Below are 18,995 nucleotides of genomic sequence, written 5' to 3'. Positions count from 1 at the left end.
TGCTTCCTGAGCACTTGGATTAAAGGGGTGTACCACTACCACCTGGCAACACTTCTATTTTTATTGCTTTTAATTGTGTGCATGTGTCTGTGGGTGTCTTCAGGCGCCCACGGAGGGATCAGAACTCTGAGGAGCTAGAGTTACAGGCCTGTGTGAGCTGCTGGTGTGGGTGCTGGGTCTGAACCTCAGTCCTCTGTAAGAGCAGGACACACTCTTGACCACTAAGACATTTCCCCAGAACTTTATTATCTCTATTGAGACAGGGTTTCTCTGTGTAGCCCTGGCTGTCCTGGAACTCTCTGTAGACCAGGCTGGCCTCGGACTCAGATTCACCTCTTTCTGCCCCCCGAGTGCTGGGATTAAAGATATGTACCACCACGTCTGACCTCCTTATTTTTATTTGAAAAAAATATTAATTTGGGGCTAGAGAAATACATGATTAGTTCAGGAGCATACAGTACTCTTTCAGTGGTCCTGAGTTTAATTCCCAGCACCTTGATCAGAGATTCCCATCAGCTTACTACACCAATTCCTGGGGTGCGGGGCCTCTGGCCTCCTAGGTACATAACCCTCCTCACTATATATATATATATATACACATATTTTTTGGGTGTTCATGTTTTTGCCTGCATGTATGTCCTTATGAGGATATCAGATCCCCTGGACCTGGAATTACAGACAGCTGTGAGCTGCCATGTGGGCAGTGGAATTTGAACCCGGGTCCTCTGGAAGAGCAGCCTGTGCTCTTAACTGCTGAGCCATCTTCCCAGGCCCACTAAATTTTAAAATAATAAAAACAAGTAAAATCTTTTAAACTAGAAACTTTATCTTTTGGTACACATATGTGGCGTGGGTGTGTGGGTGCGCATGCACCTACATGTGTGTTTGTGTGAGCATGAACGTGGAAGCCAGGGTGTCCGTATCCCTCCGAATTACTCCCCACCTTTATCCTTAGGCTTTGAGACAGGGTCTCACGTAGCTCAGGCTGGCCTTCAGTTCACTACGAACCTGAGGATGACCTTCCAAAGTCCTGGCATTGCAGACTTGTGCCACTGGGTGCCAGGGATTGAACCCAGGTTTTCACACATGCTAGGCAAGCAAGCATTCTACCAATTGAGCTGAAAGGAAAAATAAAAAGGAATAAAAAGGAAGGACATGGCGGCTCCTAGGTATGGTGGAGAAGATTTGTTGTAGATAAAAGGGAGAGATAGCCAGAGGCAGGGACATCTGGCAGAGTCCAGAGTGGACATGACCTGAGCCATGTGAGGGGATGGGGGAGGGGAGAACCAGACCAAGGGGCCAGGAGGGTGAGGGGTGGATGAAAAAGAACAGGTAATAAAAATGGTTGGATTATATAGGGAAGGGCAGCAGGGGGAAGGGTAAGGCCAGTGCTTGGGCTGGAGAAGTTTAGGGTAGGGGGCAGGGTATGCCAGCCATACCCTGTGACAGGTAGGGGTTGAGGGATGCAGGGAGAACCTGGTGGTCAGCATCCATTTCGACAAGTTAATGGACACCCCAGCAAGCCATTTCTTCCAAGTCCAAGACCTAACATGAGCCCCAGCCCCAGCCCTGCGCCAACACTGTAGCTATACGCTGTGTTACGTGAATCTGTCTTAAATGGATGAAGCTACATTTCGTTTCTTCCTATTTTCTCCCTTTCCCCGTAGCGTATGTAGCAACGCAATCAGCATTCCTTATGTCGAAGTGCCTGTGCAGAGAGTGTGCACTTTTTTGAGGGCCTTATCCTGTTGCTAAATTACTAGGACTACTGCCCGGTGGTGGCACACATCTTTAATTCCAGCACTCGGGAGGCAGAGGCAAGGGGATCTCTGTGAAGTTCAAGGCCAGCTTGGTCTACAAGAGCTAGTTCCAGGACAGGCTCCAAACCTTGTCTTTGGAAAAGAAACAAAAAACAAAAAACCCAACAACAGGGCTGGAGAGATGGCTCAGAGGTTAAGAGCACTGGCTTCTGGCTGCTCTTCCAAAGGTCCTAAGTTCAATTCCTGGCAACCACATGGTGGCTCACAACCATCTGTAATGAGGTCTGGTGTCCTCTTCTGGCCTGCAGGAATATAGGCAGACAGAATATTGTGTACATAATAAACAAATATTTAAAAAAAACCAACAACAACAAAAGTGAGTTTATGGCCAGTCAAAGGCTACAAAGAGAAACTGTCTCAAAAGAAAAAAAGAAAAGAAAAAATTCCTAGGACTGCTATGCCACCCTCTGGGGACACAGCATGCGGAAATCCCTGTTTCTGTTTTTGCCTCATGTTCTGGTACCACACAGACAATTATTTTCACATCGGTTTATCTGGGCCAGAAGGATGGCTCAGTGGGTAAAGGTGCTGCCTTCAAAGCCTCGCCGTCTGAGTTCAGGACCCGGAAGAACCAATCCCTACAAACTGACCCTCACAGGGATGCACTGCAAGCCAGGTTGGCTGACAGCCAGACCAATAGCCAAACCAAAGCTTCCCCCACCTGTCTCTAGTGATTTGCTGGATCTGCTGCAGGAGCATTCTTGTAGAGGACTCCAACGTCCAGGCCCACTCCCCTCCCCAGTGCCCACGCTTCCTTGTTTCTGTCCTTTTCCTCTCTTTTCTGTTTTCTCTTTCTCCCTTTTTTTTATTTTTTTATTTATTTATTAAAGATTTCTGTCTCTTCCCCACCACCGCCTCCCCTTTCCCTTCCCCTCCCCCAATCAAGTCCCCCTCCCTCGTCAGCCCAAAGAGCAATCTGGGTTCTCTGCCCTGTGGGAAGTTCAAGGACCACCCACCTCCGTCCAGGTCTAGTAAGGTGAGCATCCTAACTGCCTAGGCTCCCACAAAGCCAATATGTGCGGTAGGATCAAAAACCCATTGCCATTGTTCTTGGGGTCTCAGTAGTCCTCATTGTCCGCCATGTTCAGCGAGACCGGTTTTAACCCAGGCTTTTTCAGACCTAGGTCTCTTTCTCCCTTTAATTTTTTGTTTTAATGATTTTGCTTGGTTTGTGTGTGAGGGGGGAGGTTCTTTTCTGTTTGTTTGTTTGTTTCTTGTGACAGGGTCTCACTGTGTAGGCCTGACTGGCCTGGAACTCGATGTGCAGACCAGGCTGCCCTTGAATTCATAGAGATCTGCTTGCCTCTGCCTCTCAAATGTGGCATTAAGAATGTGTGGCACCAGCCGGGCGATGGAGGCGCGTGCCTTTAATCCCAGCACTCGGGAGGCAGAGGCAGGCGGATCTCTGTGAGTTCGAGACCAGCCTGGTCTACAAGAGCTAGTTCCAGGACAGGCTCCAAAGCTACAGAGAAACCCTGTCTAAAAAAAAAAAAAAAAAAAAAAAGTGTGGCACCAATCCCAGAGAACCTAGAAATGAGGAGGACCTTAAGAGAGACATTCGTGGATCTAATCTACATGGGAAGTAGAAAGACAAGATCTCCTGAGTAAATTGGGAGCATGGGGACCTTGGGGGAGGATAGAAGGGGAGGAGAGAGGCGGGGAGGCGAGCAGAGAAAAATGTAGGGCTCAATAAAAATCAATAAAAAAAAAAAGTGTGTCACCAGGACTGGCTTCCCCTACTGCTTTAACTCTGGTCTTTGCCCGGCAGGCTCTTTTCTTCCTGTGTTCGCCTCCCCCCAGCCCCTTCTCCGTCTCCTTCTCCTTTCAATGTGTTCTCCCTTGGATCCACCCTTCTTTCTTTTCCTTCTTTGCAGCTCCTCCTTCTCCTACCACTTCTGCGAGAGTCACTGTTTCTGCAAGAGACCAGCCAGCCTGGGGAATTGGCAGTGCTAACAGATGACAGAACGGAGAGCCAACCCAGCATGACGTAGGCAGTCTGAGCTTCTAGGAGTCAGCTTGCCTGGAGGCTGTGCCACCCCAGCTTTATCACACCGTGTTGATGACTCATGAGGCACAGGGCAGTAGGGAGCGGACTTTCTCCACCTGTGTGGGTTTAAGATTCCAAACAGGGAGCCCAGCAGCACAGCAGGGTCAACACGCTTCCTGCTGTGGGGCCTCAGGTCACAATGCTGAAGTGAGAGTGTTTTAGGACCCAAACTCACCAGAGGGTCTGAGGTGGGATCAGTCATCTTCATGCTAAGGCTGGGTGTGCCGCCCCATTTTAAACGCTCTGAAGCCCATTTCCGAGATGTTCTTCTTTCAAACCATCTCCAGGAGTCCTCTGTGGGCAGAGAGGTGTTACAGCTCTGTTTGTTTTACCCATAGGGTGCTCTTGTACCTGTGTGTGTGCACGTGCGTGCGTGTGTGTGTGTGTTTGCATGCGTGCACACACCTTAATAAATCTGTTATCAGAAAATGATTAAACAAATGATGTCTCCTATTAAGAATAATATTCATCCATTAAAGGGAATGAGGTATTCATAGAAGCATAGATGATTGATAACCAAGACTCGTAAGAGGAAAGGATGGGGGATTATTGCTTAATCTATCCAGATGGGTGTTTTGTTTTGTTTTGTTTTGTTGAGATCAGAGTTCCCCGTGTAGCCCACATTGGTCTGAAAATCCTGGTCCTCCTGCCTCGGCCTCCTGAGTGCGGTGATTACAGGTGTGTGACCCCAGGCCCAGCTCGGGTGCCGAGCTTCTGTTTGGGGATCGTTGTATGATATTTTGAGGTCATCAGCACACACACACAGACATACACACTCACCACATGGCAAATTAGTGTGCAGACTAACACGAAAGATATTCAAGGTGAAGTGGAAACCGAAACCAAGACTAAGAAGTACCGCGTAAATTATAAAAGTATGTGAGTGTGTTAGTGTGTGATCACAGAAAGGACACATGTCACTTTCTTAGCAGTTATCAACAGATATGGGATTGACTGGGCAGGCAAGGAAGGGGGATATTCTTGGTCTTTTATGGTACCAAAAAAAAAAAAAGTACTGGATTATGGACGATTCTGATTTTTTTTAATGCATTCATTTAGTAGTGTGTATATGTGTGTGTTTTTCTCTGAAAAAGATGGAACACACTATACTCCACCATCCCTGCCCTCTAATATCTCGGGATCAAGTGAGCAATTATAGGGGTAGCATCCTTAGTGCAGAAGCACCTTGTGGGGACAACCCGGAACAGCTAGAGGACGTCAGGTGAGGGTCTTCCTGGAAGAGGAGACATTTTGGCTTCAAATGCCAAAAGATGGTCACCAATTGGAGAGGCAGAGATCTCAGAATGAGACCAGCTCTTCAGATGCCAGCTGGATTCCACGGAATATGGGAAGGTGGTTTCCTTAAACTTCTCTCTGTGGCGTTAGGAGACAGGCAGCTCCCTCTACTTTCTGGTTGGAAAGCCATTGTGGGAACAAGCCAGGGGACCCTTGACGGTTCTCCAAAGGAATTTCCCCTCCAAGTTCCTGAGGGAGCTCAGGTTTCTCTCTGAGGTCAGGGTTTAGCTATTTTTTTTTTTTTGAGTCCTGTGTCCTAGAGGCACGGTCTCCGCAGAGGCCCACAGCCCTGCGTGGCAGTGCCCTCTGCTGGCCGGAACCAGAGCGGCAGGAGCTTGCACACTGGTTAGTGTGTTTGTCCGTCCTTCCCTGGCAGCCTCCGACTCTGAGCTTCCTGGGGTCTCGACTGTGAGTGTCTAGAAAGATGGAAGGACTTTTCTCCTACCACCTTCTCTTTTTTTTGGGGGGGGAGGACCCTATTTTTTTATTGATGTTTTTGAGCTCTACATTTTTCTCTGCTCACATCCCTGCCTCTCCCCTCTCCTACCACCTTCTACCAGTGAGCAAGCAGATGATTCTGAGTCCGGAAACATGTGGTGTGTGCGTATGTGTGTGTGTGCGTGCGTGTATGTGTGTGCATGCGTGCGTGCGTGCGTGCATGCGTGCTCAGGCTGGAACTTAGCACGGAGAGGAGGTCAAGTCAGTTCACTGCTGGCAGGGAATAAGGTCAGGAAGGCCAGTGAGGCCACGATAAGGCTTTGAACGTTAACCAGCAGGTGGTTCTCTAGCTGGACTTTGCTCCTTGCTCTGTAGAGGTGACCTGAGAGCTAACGTAAGAGGATTGCAGCCATGCCAGCTTCTTCCTTCTCTTGTTTGCTGGCTTCAACGCAAAACTTCCCTTACATAGGCTGTGAAATCAGAATCGGAAGAGATTAGAAGAATGGCAGGCACAGTAATGACCCGAAAGGAGTCTGTCCCCTAACCCCTGGGACTTACAGGCCGGCCAAAAGGGAATTAGGCTGCAGAAGGAATTAGAATTCCTAGTCAGCAGGCACGGAGACTGGGGGATCATCTGGGACTGTCCAGGTGTGCTTGGTGTAAGTAGGAAAGAAAGGGAGAGGGGGAAGGGAAGGGAGGCAACAGAGCAGTGGGAGGACGGAAGAGCACAGCGGATTCTAGCGGCTGGGAAGAGGCCACCAAGTGAATCCTCCCCCAACACCAGAATGGTCTGCATCCCGGCTGACATCGTGATTTTAGGCCAGTGAGATCCATTCTTGAACTTAGACCTCCAAGACTGTAATGTAACAAATTGACCCGTGTCCCTCTGAGACATTAGATTTAGGGTAATTTGTGACAGCAGAGATGTAAACTAACAGAGGAAGTCATGGGGGTTATTTTCAGAAAGGAGGAATGGGGTCCTCGCACCTCAAGACTGACTATGAAGGGCAGAATTGTGCAGGAGTCTGGTCCCTGAAGCCCAGGCCCCAAAGGAAGAAGGCTCTAAGGATAGATAGGGATGCTCAAGGTGGAAGTCTGAGAAGGCTCAAAAGAATGACATCTATTCAAAAAAAAAAATAAAAAGCCGGGCGGTGGTGGCTCACGCCTTTAATCCCAGCACTCGGGAGGCAGAGGCAGGCGGATCTCTGTGAGTTCAAGGCCAGCCTGGTCTACAAGAGCTAGTTCTGGGATGGGCACCAAAGCTACAGAGAAACCCTGTCTTGAAAAAAACAAACAAACAAAAACAAAAACAAAACAAAAAAAAAGAATGACATCTATTGGCCAATCTTTGTTCCTGAGTTCCTGGATCCTTTGCTTTGCTTTTTGAGACAGAATTAGGTTGTATAGCTCAGGCTGGCTTTGAACTCCAGATCCTCCTGCCTCTAACTCTCAAGCGCTGGGAGGTGTGTGCCACCACCCCCAGCAAGTTTACAGATCCTATCTTGTTCAAGGTCTCTCATAACCAGCAATGACTCCTGCAAGCAGTTGCCCAGAGAAGGCAAGGGCTCCCCAATCATTTTCTGGACACTGGCTAGGGTCCTAGCTTAGGGACTGGCCCTGGGGGAAGACCAATAGTTCTCCTAAATACACACAACTCACTGAGAAAGGGATTGACCAAGGCAGAGAATGCAGGTAGGCTATCTGGGTCCTGGGCATCCCGGATAAGCTCTCTTTGGCCAGTATTTCACTCAGAGGAGCCCAGAAAAAGCCTGTGGAGTGAAACAATGGAAGTCTAAAATAAATAAATAAGAACAAACAAACACCTGGAACACAGAGAAGCCAGATGTCCAGGCTTTTCCTTCATCACCTGTCCTTGTGGACCTCTTGAGAGGTGGAGTCAGGAGACCAAATAATTCAAGGTCAGCCTTAGAATACAGAGAGTTCCAAGCAAATGGGCTACACAAACCCTGTTTAGATAAATACATAAGAGCTCGGCAGTGGTTGTGCATGCCTTTGATCCCAGCACTTGGGAGATAGAGGCAGGTGGATCTCTGTGAGTTCAAGGCCAGCCTGGTCTACAGAGCAAGTTTCAGGACAGCCAGGACTGTTACACAGAGAAACCGTGTCTCAAAAATAAGAAAGGAAAAAATAAAGAGAGAGGGAGAGAAAGAGAGAGAAAGCGAAATAAAGAGGAAGAAAGAGGAAGAAAGACACACAAATCAATATATACCCGTCACCCTTTTGGTAAGCAGTAAGGAAACAGGACCCTGAACTGCAGAGCAGGGAAGAGGAAAGATCTGCATGTTGCCTCCCAAGTGTTCCCAGAGAAGCACAAAACAGGTGACAGGGTTTTAAAATATCAGAGCCTTTTAGATAGTGATAAACCTGGCAGATGAAGTTCTCCCAGTAGAGGAAGCAAAATGTGGCTGCGAATAGAAATTGGGGTCTCAGCTTCCTCATCGGTAGATTTTAGGGGCCGTGTGGCCAGACCACCATACAGTCCTGCAGCGGTGACAATTCCATGCTTGTGATGATGGAGCTGTGAGGGAGCACTCAGGAGGAGCACTCCTGCTCCACAGCCTCAGAAGCCCAGTGTGACCTGGGATCCTGGCCTGTGAGCCCATTGCATCAGCCACAAGAGGGACTGGTTTTTCCCAGAACTGGGGTGAGGGGGCGGGGTTGGATGGGGGAAGTTGGGAGTGGGGCTGGATAGGAAGGCCTGCCAGCTTCCGGGGTCCACGCTGGTCAGGACTTCATACAGTGCCTAACAGTTCGCTGTCAGTAGGCTCTCTGAGCTGCATAGACTCACATTACAGCCAGCAGTGGGAAGAACCTGGAGCTCCTGATGTGACTGAGGTCTCCAGGGAAGGGTCTCTGTCCCCTTGTCAATAAATAGTCCTTAGACACCTGATGTCTCCATAGCCAGAAGACCTTTTCTTCAGCTTGAAAAATTGCCCCCTTTAGCCTAATTCTTCCGGTTTCTAGACAGGAGGCTGAGGCCTGCAGAGGCTTGTCATGTATGGACCCAGCTGTTCCTTTAAGGAGTTTTTTTTTTTTTTCTGGTGGTGGATAGCATGCATTCCTTGGTCTGGATGCATCCACTCTCCTTTTCCCAGGGATAACAAGTATCTGGAGTTAGGCTGGACAGGGTCTGAGAAGCCACATGGCTGCTTTCTGAACATCCGAGGCTGCTGCCCTGCTGGTGACGTGAGTGACCCGAGTGTGTTACCTTGTGTCTCCCTGATGTACATTGCAAAGTAGACAGGGTGGTGATGCAGGCAGATTGCATATGTCATCATGACTCTCCCCCAGATCTCAACTGCCTAGCGTGCTGTTAGGACACACAGGAGGCTCTGGCTTCTCTAGGGCTCAGAGACACTGTGTGGGTTAAGCCACTGAGGGCAGGAGCAGGGCAGATCACAGATAGAAGGCCTCTGACCTTGGGGGGTGTGTACCCACGTCAATGGAGGTCAAACTCAGGGCCTTGTACTGTGCCGAGATGTCTTCTGCTACTAAGTTGTACCCTCAGGTCTGGACTGCTGGACTCTGGACCTCACCAGTCAGGACTGGAGGGAACTGTCAAGGAAAACATCTAGGAGGTGGGGGTAGATGGCTCAGTAGGAGGATGCATTGCCCAGGAAGATTCTGAGCCTTGATCTTAGCATGGTAGATGGTAGACGGGGAGGGGAGGAGAAAGAGAGAGAGAGATTCCTAGTGGCAGCCTGAGACCCACAGACATTAGGTGACATGTGTGTACATGTAGATACCATTTTTAGCCTGGAAAGGCTGTCCCTCCCTTGGTCTGCAGTCGCCACCTGGGCTGGGTGCCAGCTGAGGTTACTTGGGGTCTGGCAGCCTGGGTACCACTTGCTCGTCTTGCCCTTGCTCCCGATTCACATGGTGTTCCTGGCCAGGCCCTTGACCCCAGTGCCTCTGGTGCCAATTCAGTTAGTCCAGCTTGGAGCACTCAGGGCAAGGTTATCCCAGGAGTCACATGGGCCAGCCTCAGTTTCTCCATGTGGTTGTTGTCTTGGAAAGGAAGACTAGAGAAAGTTGTGTGTGTGTGTGTGTGTGAGAGAGAGAGAGAGAGAGAGAGAGACAGAGAGACAGAGAGACAGAGACAGAGAGACAGACAGAGAGAGAGAGAGAGAGAAAGAGAGAGAGAGAGACAGAGAGAGAGACAGAGAGAAATCTTGGAACCCAGAGTCTCACTGCTGCTAGGCAAGGGTTCTACTCTTTAGCACATGGCTGGGGAACTGAGCTAAAGATTGAGGATCAGGCCAGCTTCCACACTTCCCTCCTTCCTAAGGGTCTCCTGGCGGCCTAGGTCCAGCTGACTCAGATACAGCATCTGTGAGAGCAGGAACACTGTACCGCTGAAGAGACCCTGTTTCCCCTTCCTGCCTCTCTTCCTTCTCTAGACCGCCTGAATCCAGCCTTAGGACTACCACGTGTCTCTGCGTGTGTGTGTGTGTGTGTGTGCACACGCACATGTGTATGGGCGTAGGCATGCGTGCAAAGCCAAAGCCCAACCTTGGGTGCCTTTCTTCAGGAGCCCTCCTGCCCTTTGAGAAAGAGGCTCTCTGGGACCTGGGGATCAGCAACTCAGCTCTCCAGCCCAGCAGCCCCGGGATTCTCCCGTTTTCATCTTCTCGCACTAACACACCCAGTTTTCTATGTGGGTTCTGGCGAGCGAACTCAGGTCCTCATGCCTGTGCTCCCAGCTCAGTCTGTCTTCTGACGTGAGGCGTAGGCTGGTGATGTCTTCTCCAGGGCTTTCTGGCTGTCGTGGAGACCCGGAGGCCATCTTGGTTAGTCATTTGCTGTCTGGGTGTTTCTGCAGCCCCCTCTCCCCCATCCTGTGGCTCCAGTGTGTACAGTCCATTTACTCACCCGATTGCCAGCACACGCCCTCCTCTGCTGCTAATACACACACTCATCCTACTCCTCTGCCTCGAACCCAGAACTGTGTCTGGGAATAGGCCGGCCTCAGGTGGGATTCAAAAATGCACAGAGAGGCAGAATAAATACACCGTGAGGCGCACCAGGCAAGGGAGGCCACACCTGTAATCACCGCACTCCGGAGGCAGAGACAGGTAGGTGGACCTCTGAGTTTGAAGCCAGCCTGGTCTAGAGAGTGAGTTCCAGGACGGCCAAGGCGACACAGAAAAACCCTGTCTCAGAAAACCAAACCAAAATAAGAACAAAACTGAGGCGCTAGGACCAGGCACTCGGGAGGAGCCCCTGCCTGTAGATCTACGGTGCGGAGGCACACAATACAGACTCACCCTTGAGTTTTTTAACTTCAGCGGAAGAGGCCCAGGGATGACCTGGCCACTGGGTCAAAGAGGCAGGAGGCTCCCGGGGCCCTTCTGGCCATTCTCCATACCACGCTGGAGACAGCTCTCCCAGGCCTGACCTCAACAGAACACTCTGTTTGCCGGTCCTCCCTAGTGGCCCTGGGCTTGGGCACTAGGCAGAGGGTAATGCCCTCAGGGACCTGGATGTGGATTCAGAAGGGGTTACACAACCGGTACTGGAAAGTCTTTTTCTTTGGAGATTTCCAAACCGTTCAGTTTGCGGGTGCACGCCAGGGTGTCTTGTAGCACGGCAGCAGTGAGCAGCACCAGGGCCCTAGGGACAATGTCCTGCCTCATGACCTTAGGCTAGACCCATGGTCAGCATCAACACGGGGAGAAATTCTCTCCAGGAAGTGTAAAAACACATGAATATAGGGATGGAATGAATCACTAAAACATTTATTTTTTTTTTTTTTCCTAGATAAGGTTTCTCTGTAGCTTTGGTGCCTGTCCTGGAACTAGCCCTTGTAGACCAGGCTGGTCTCAAACTCACAGAGGTCCACCTGCCTCTGCCTCCTGAGTGCTGGGATTAAAGGCATGCACCACCACCACCCGGCAATAAAACATTTACTTAGAAGAGCACTTTTACTCTCACAGAGGACTTGGGTTCGAGTCCCAGCACCCATACAATGGCTCACAACTGTCTGTAATTCCAATTCTAGAGGTCAAATGCCCTCTTCTGACCTCTGCAGGCACCAGGCACACCTGTGGTGGGCCAGGCATACAAACAGGCAAAGCACTCATACATATAAAATAAAATGTTTAGAAGTCAACCAACCAAAGACCTCATTTGCTTAATTCTGTCTATTTACTTATTATTTTTGTGGCTATGTGATCAAATGCACAGCCCCTGCCTGTTATGGATTCTACCACTGAGCTACATCTCCTAACCCTGGATTAATTTTGATTTTAGTTTTGGTTTTTCCAAGGCAACATTTTCCTTCGTAGCCTAGGTTGGCCTGGAACTCCTTATGTAACCCAGGCTGGCCTCAAACTGGTGGTGAGCCTACTGCCCCAGCCTCCTGAGTGTTGGCATTATTGGGTCAAATCATCACAGATGGAAAATCCTTTAACTTAACATTCATTTTGAAAAACTGCTCTTTCCCAATTCAGTTTAGTCAACAGCTTGATGCCAAGTCTCTAACTACTGACTGATCTGGGCTGTACTGGGCTAATGTGTCCTACAAAGCAGTTCTGCCACCGACAAGGGCTTGGTGGAAAATTACCGTAGAGAGGACTGACTATTAGGGTTACGCATGGCGACACCCACTACGACTGGGCTTCTGGGGCTGGTTTCAGAGCTCTTTGTCTTGCAACAAGCCGTCCCATTTCAGGATTTTGTTCCTGTTCTTTTCACAGCCAGTTTACCTGGACTGAAGAAGTGAGCTCTGCGCATTAGGAGGGGAGCAAGCGGCAAAGAGGCAGCTTGACTTCAGGTAACCTAAAAGAGCTATTGATTGCCTGCCCTCGAGTGTTCCGGCTGCCAAGGGGACAAAGCTTCCCTTTAGCTGGCTGGGCCAGCAGCTGAAGGAAGAGCTGGCCTCTCACTGAGGCGATCATGCAGACCCGAAATGACAAGCAGAAGGCTAGATGGATCACCTGATGTAGACACTGGGGACCAAACTCTGGGATTGGCTTAAACCAGGCCGTGTTGCTCCAATGGCTGGGTTTTGGCATCCTGACAATCTGCTGACTGCTCAAAAGCCTGGAAACAGTGCCAGGGCAGTCTGTTGCACTCCTTGGGAAAGAAAGCAGCCATGCAAGTACTAACCAAACGCTACCCCAAGAACTGCCTGCTGACGGTCATGGACCGGTACTCGGCGGCGGTGCGGAACATGGAGCAGGTGGTGATGATCCCCAGCCTCCTGAGGGATGTGCAGCTGAGCGGGCACCGGGGTTCCGTCCGGGAGGGAGCTCCGGATCTCTACACCTACTTCACCATGCTCAAGACCATCTGCGTGGAAGTGGAGCACGGGCTGCTCCCGAGGGAGGAGTGGCAGGCCAAGGTGGCCAGTGGCGAGCCCAGCGACCCTGAGAATGAGGCCTCCGAGGCAGAGGAGGCTGACGAGGAGAGGCTTGCAGGGGAGCTGGACCTAGAAGCTCAGTTCTATCGGCACTTCTCCAGCCTCCATCACATCCTTACCCACCTCACCCGGAAAGCCCAGGAGGTGACAAGGAAGTACCAGGAAATGACGGGACAGGTCCTGTAGGCCTCCAGCTCTAAGGAAGGTAATGGTGGCCATGCCAGCAGGTTATAATCCATGCAGGGACACGAGGGAGGAGATGAACAGTGGTATAACTCAGTAGAAGGGGGTTAGGTGAGCGCTCACGTCAAGGGTATTGGGGTTATCAAGTGGGGGGACCCAGAACTGGCCTCCTTAGCATTGTCCCCCAGTATTGATAAGCAATGACTGTGAATTCCTACAGAGAACAGCCTATGTACATCTATGTAGGAAGTAGTCTATGAACACATCCCTCCTGAGTACATGGGCATGTGTGTGTGTGTGTGTACATGTACCTATGCACACATCCCTCCTGAGTACATGGGCATCTGTGTGTGTGTGTGTTCACTGTGAATTTGTTAGTAAACACATGTAGATTAGCACTTGAACAAATCTATTCTCAAGGTTACCCCCACCCCAGAAAGGGTTTCTCTGTGTAGTCCTGGCTGTCCTGGAACTTGCTTTGTAGACCTCGAACTCACAGAGATCTGTCTGCCTCTGTCTCGTGAGTGCTGGAACTAAAGCTGTGTACCACCACGCCCAGCTTTCAAGGTCAACTTTTTAAAAAGCTTTTAAATTATTTATTGTCTTTTAGAGTGTGTGTGTGTGTGTGTGTGTGTGTGCGCGTGCGCGCGTGCACGACATGACATACGTGGGAAGGTCTGAGGACAAATTGTGGGGGTCAGTTCTCTCCTTCCACCATGTGGGTCCGAGGGATTGAACTGTCATCATCAGACTTGGTGGCAGGCACCTTCATCTGTTGGGCCATCTGGCTGGCCCTTTCATAAAGTTACTATTATTCCTGTGTGTGTACATGATGTGTGCTGTGAGCAAGTGTGCTCTAGTGTGTGTGGGAGTCAGAGGAGTCTTGTGGTTGAGTAAGTACTCCTTCCACCTTTCCCAAAGCCACAACCACTTCTCCTCCTTCTCCCCCCCCCCCCCTTGAGAGAGGGTCTCTATGAAGCCCTGGTTGTCCTGGAATTTGCTATGTAGACCAGGCTGGTCTGGAAACTCAGATTCTCTCCTGCCTCAGAGTGTACCAGCACCAGGATTAAAGTCATACCACACCATGCTCAACTTCAAAGTCAGCTTCTTTAAAAATCTGATTATGGGGACTAGAGGGATGGCTCAATGGTTAAGAGCACTGATTGTTCTTCCAGAGGACCTGGGTTCGATTCACAAATGGCAGCTAACAACTGTCTGCAACACTGTTTCCTGGGAACCCAAGGCAAAACACCAACACCAATGTACATAAAATAAAAATAAATAAATTTTAAAAAGGAGAGAGGAAGGGTCTGGAATAAGCATTAAAGTAAACTTTTTAAATATAAGTAAATAAAAGTCTGATTATAGGTATTGACTGTCCCCAGAGTTGGGACACATCCTACACATATAATCCCAGGGCATATACCACCCACTAAGGCCATCCACAAATCCTAAGACCTCTCCTGCCATGAATTACTATCTCTTTTTTTGGGGGGTGGGGGGTCGTTTCGAGACAGGGTTTCTCTGTAGCTTTGATGCCGGTCCCAGCTCTTGTAGACCAGGCTGGCCTCAAACTCCCAGAGATCCGCCTGCCTCTGCCTCCTGAGTGCTGGGATTAAAGGTGTGCGCCACCACCGCCCGGCTGAATTAGTATTCAGGACAGCCATGGTGACACAGAGAAACCATGTCTAGAAAACTAAAAACAAAAGCCGAAACACCCCAAACAAGCAAACAAAACCCCAAACATCACCCTGCAAGCAAACAAACAAAAAGCAAGTCTGGCCCAATTTTGAGCTGAGGGTTCTTCCCAGAACCATTCTCTGTCACCCTGGAAAGCTAGGGACCTCAGGGACCAGATAGAAACTCTGCTCTGGGCACTTTCTCACCTCAAACATGACCTGTTTCCTCAGGCCTCTCTCCCTGTCCCCTTGAGTCTTCCTGGGCTACCTTCCAAAGGAGCTCTTTGAACACAACTAGGCTGGAGCTTGGGGGGGGGGGGTTGGGCTGAGCCTCAATTCCTGCTCTCCGAACAACACTGAAGGTGCCGTGGGGCATTACGGCAATAGTTTGTTTTTCCTCTGCACGTCAGCAGTAGTAAAGCAATGACTGGCATTTGAATAGTGTTTAAATCCCCTGCATATTAATTATTCAATGAACTATCATTACTTAAAAATTTTGCTACTATCGCATGGTTGGGGATTTAGCTCAGTCATTCAACACTTTGTCCAGCAAGCCGAAGACCCCGGGGTTTGCTCCTCAGCCTCAGCCAGCCTCCTGGTGGGTGGGGGGATGTTTTATTATTGTGTGTGTGTGTGTGTGTGTGAGAGAGAGAGAGAGAGAGAGAGAGAGAGAGAGAGAGAGAGAGAGAGAGCACGCGCACAAGCATAGGCAGGCTTCTGTGCCGGGGAACAACTTTTGGACGTTGGCCTGTCCTTCCACCAAGGGTTCCAGAGTTCAAGGTCAGGCCATCCAGAATTGCTGCCAGTGTTCTTAGCTGCTAAGCCATCTTGCTGGTCCATATATTTTTAGTACCTCTTATAGAAAGAAACTGGAGATCTGTTAGGCACGGTGGTGCATGCCTATAATTCTAGCATTTGGGAGGTAGAGGCAGGAGGACCAGAAGTTCAAGGCCACCCTAGGCTACACAGCAAGCTTGAGGTCAGCCTGTGCTACACAAGTCCCTGTCTCAAAAACCAAACCAAACCAGCTAAACAAACAAACAAAAGCGCTGGAGGACTGAGAATTCGGTTTTCTGTTCTTTAGAGCAATAAAGCCTGCAGCCTATGGTGGAAATGGGAATTGGGAGCAATGGAAGGGGTAGAAACCACATTCTCCAACTAACGGATCAGCTTTAAAAATCTGGGCTCTTCTCTTAGCTCCACTATTGCCTGCTATGGTACCTTGGGCCTCTTTGGAGCCTTGCTGAATCTCAGCTTCTGCTAACAGGATGCAGAGGAGAAAATGCAAGCAGCCCAGCTCTGCTTGTCTGTGAGCCCTTAATGCCTAAGGCTTGCGGTGCTACCAGCTTTCTCTCTCTCTTTCTCTCCCCCCCTTTCTCTCTCCCTCCCTTCTTTCCTCCTTTTTTTTTCTCTGTAGTTTTGGAGCCTGTCCTGGAACTAGCTCTTGTAGACCAGGCTGGCCTCGAACTCTTGATCATGACCCCATAGGGAGTCATATAACTGATTTTATTTTTTATATTTATTTATTTTATTTATTATGTATACAATATTCTGTCTGTGTGTATGTCTGCAGGCCAGAAGAGGGCACCAGACCCCATTACAGATGGTTGTGAGCTACCATGTGGTTGCTGGGAATTGAACTCAGGACCAACTCTTCCAAAGAAGAGCAGGCAATGCTCTTAACCACTGAGCCATCTCTCTAGCCCCCCTGATTTTATTTTATTTATTTATTTATGTTGAGACAGGGTTTCTCTGTGTCACTGCTCTGGCTGTCCTGGAACTTACTCTGTAGGCTGGCCTCGAACTTACAGAGACACAGAGATCCATCTGCCTTGGTCTCCCAAATGCTGGGACTAACGGTGTGAGCCACCACTACCCGGCTTGATTACATTCTTTTTTCTTTTCTTTTCTTTGACATTTGACTTTTGAAACATTTCCACTCTACAGATCAGTTTACCGGAGAGAGGGGGCTCTGATGAAGACTCAATGGCCCATCACCCTGAGACGGGAAAGGAAGACCCGGACCCAGCTGGATGTGAAGGAGACTTGTATCTCTGGGGTGCTTCCCCACCTCCAGCTGATTGAGTCTGTGGACTCCGTGGCAGGCTCACCTTTAAGACGTTTGTTATGATTCCCCGTCTCTCTTCCTTAGCAGTGTGAGGCGTTGACTGAGCTTCACAAGGCAACGATCAGTATAAAGCAAAGGCGTTAGCGACCTCTTGGATGTCATTTAGTGCCTGGTGTCACAAGTTATCTATCCCCTGGGGCCCACATTCCTTCACGTGTAGAGCAGGGACGCTGCACCTACCTCACAAGGAAACACGGAATCAAAAGCACCGGGCACGCGCCCACATCCTAACCACCGGCGTTTCTCCTAACCTCCTTGGGGCACGTGCTGTCTGGAGCTCCCGCTTCTCGCCCCCGGAAGAGGCTGAGGTAGTTGAGTGTGTGGGATGAGCTCCTCACCCTGCTGGATCTGATGAGGCTGAGCACAGGTGACCTATGAACTTATTTATTGCAGTAACAATTAAAAAGAAAAAAAAGATGGTGTGTTGGTGTCTTTTTTAAGAACATTTTCTGTAACTTTTAATTTTCACAAGTATACCCACCCCCTGAACACCAAATTCATCTGAAACAATTGTCCAGGAGCAATTTCTTATATTCGTACTGTTACCTAATTTGAAATCAGGTACCCACCAATTTTACTCACTTCTGAAACCTAATCTGATTAGATATAGGTCTGTAGAGAAAAAAAGGGTTTGGACAGCATTTGGATTCAATGCGCTGTAAAGAATTGTCTCTCTGGAGGCAGAGACAGGAGGATCTCTGTGAGTTCCAGGGAAGTCCAAGCTAGTCAAGGCCTTGTAGCAACAAAGACCTCCTGACTGCTGCGTGTGGTCCTCTAGTGGCGATGCTCCAGCCGACTATGGTAGCTACTGGCCGTCTTTTCCAGCGCGGTCCATCTAGGTGCAAATTCAGTCTGTCCCGTTGAATCTTCCCAAATCCCGCTCTGCACTGTTACAGAGAGCGCTCAGAAATTCAAACCTGTTGTTCTCATTAAAAACATTTAAGGGGGCCTGGCAAGATGGAGCAGTGGGGAAGGATGCTTGTCACCACGCCTGAAGACCTGAGCTGGATCCCCGGAACTTATGTAAAGAGGGGATCAATTCCCACAAGTTGTCCAACACACCCGGGATGGCATGAGCACACACCCTAAATATAAAACATAAGCAAAAAACCTTCAGTGACCCAACAGTGACGTCTTAATCCTAGTGTTTGAATGGACAAACTGAGGCAGGAGATCAAAAGCACACAGTCTGCTGGGCTACATAGGAGTGAGGTCTCAGAAAATCCCCAACCTATTAAACACTCTGGTAACTTCCCAGGACTCACTGGGATCAAGTTGAAATCTCTTTGTGTGGCACAGACACCCCCCCCCCATAATCTCGCTTATTTTGTGCCCTCCTTGCACCAGAAGAGAAGCTGGGGGATGTTGGTGAAGGTCAGACACTATCTCAGGCTTTTCAAAGCAAACTGTCGTTACTATTCAAGTTCACGGCTGTAGTATTAAAAAGCAGCCACAAGCAATACATAAACAAACGAACATGGTTGCTTTCTAATAAAACCTAATCAATACTGGGGCTTCAGCCGTAGCTCAGTTGGTAGAGTTCTTGCTCAGCATACATGGCTTCAGTTCCCAACACCGTATAAATTGGGTGCCGTACAGAACATCCATAAATCCAGCACCGGGGAGGTAGAGACAGAAGGAACAGAAGTTTAAGGTCATCTTCGACTACATAGAGAGTTCAGAGTCATCCTGGACTAGAGACCTTGCTTCATAAAAACAACCCTCCCAGAGCTTTATCAGCAGTCAGCCAAATCTGATCCACGTGCTAGTTTTCTGTTTTATTTTTTGTATTGCTAGGCCCAGCGCCTTGTAGCTGCTAGAAAGCATTCTACCGCAGATATACTCTACTGAGCTATATCCACAGCCTCTAAACTTAGAAATATTCCAACTGGGGGCTAAAGAGATGGCCCAACAGGCTGTTCCTCCAGAGGACCAGTGTTCCATTCCCACCACCCACACAGTGGCTCACAGCCATCTCTCCCTCCAGCTCTAAGAGGATCCAGGGCCCTCTTCCAGACTG

The 18,995-nt window shown here is 49.4% G+C and overlaps 1 protein-coding gene and 1 long non-coding RNA gene across 2 annotated transcripts; one reads left to right on the top strand and one right to left on the bottom strand.

Moving 5' to 3' along the window:
- Window positions 1–1,868: 1,868 nt before the first annotated feature.
- On the bottom strand, window positions 1,869–11,000 carry LOC126508891 (uncharacterized). Its single transcript, XR_007593994.1, has 3 exons — window positions 10,890–11,000; window positions 4,043–4,161; window positions 1,869–2,062 (listed from the first exon to the last, which is right to left on the bottom strand). It is a non-coding gene; the product is annotated as an uncharacterized lncRNA (long non-coding RNA).
- Window positions 11,001–12,603: 1,603 nt separating this feature from the next.
- Window positions 12,604–17,392, top strand: Thrsp (thyroid hormone responsive). The gene is made up of 2 exons (XM_050154561.1): window positions 12,604–13,190; window positions 16,795–17,392. Exon 1 carries the CDS (start codon window positions 12,719–12,721, stop codon window positions 13,169–13,171), a length of 453 nt encoding a protein of 150 aa, XP_050010518.1. The 5' UTR covers window positions 12,604–12,718; the 3' UTR covers window positions 13,172–13,190; window positions 16,795–17,392.
- Window positions 17,393–18,995: the final 1,603 nt, after the last annotated feature.

This window comes from Alexandromys fortis, unplaced genomic scaffold, assembly GCF_014885135.2.
Source record: "Alexandromys fortis isolate MF-2015 unplaced genomic scaffold, M_Fortis_MF-2015_v1.1 scaffold_77, whole genome shotgun sequence".
Lineage (NCBI taxonomy): Eukaryota > Metazoa > Chordata > Mammalia > Rodentia > Cricetidae > Alexandromys > Alexandromys fortis.
Note: the sequence above shows the minus strand (reverse complement) of the source record. Positions and strands in the feature narration are given on the sequence as shown.

Excerpts from the sequence above, each read along its gene's own strand:
- Thrsp (XM_050154561.1), top strand. The coding sequence starts at position 12,719 with ATGCAAGTACTAACCAAACGCTACCCCAAGAACTGCCTGCTGACGGTC.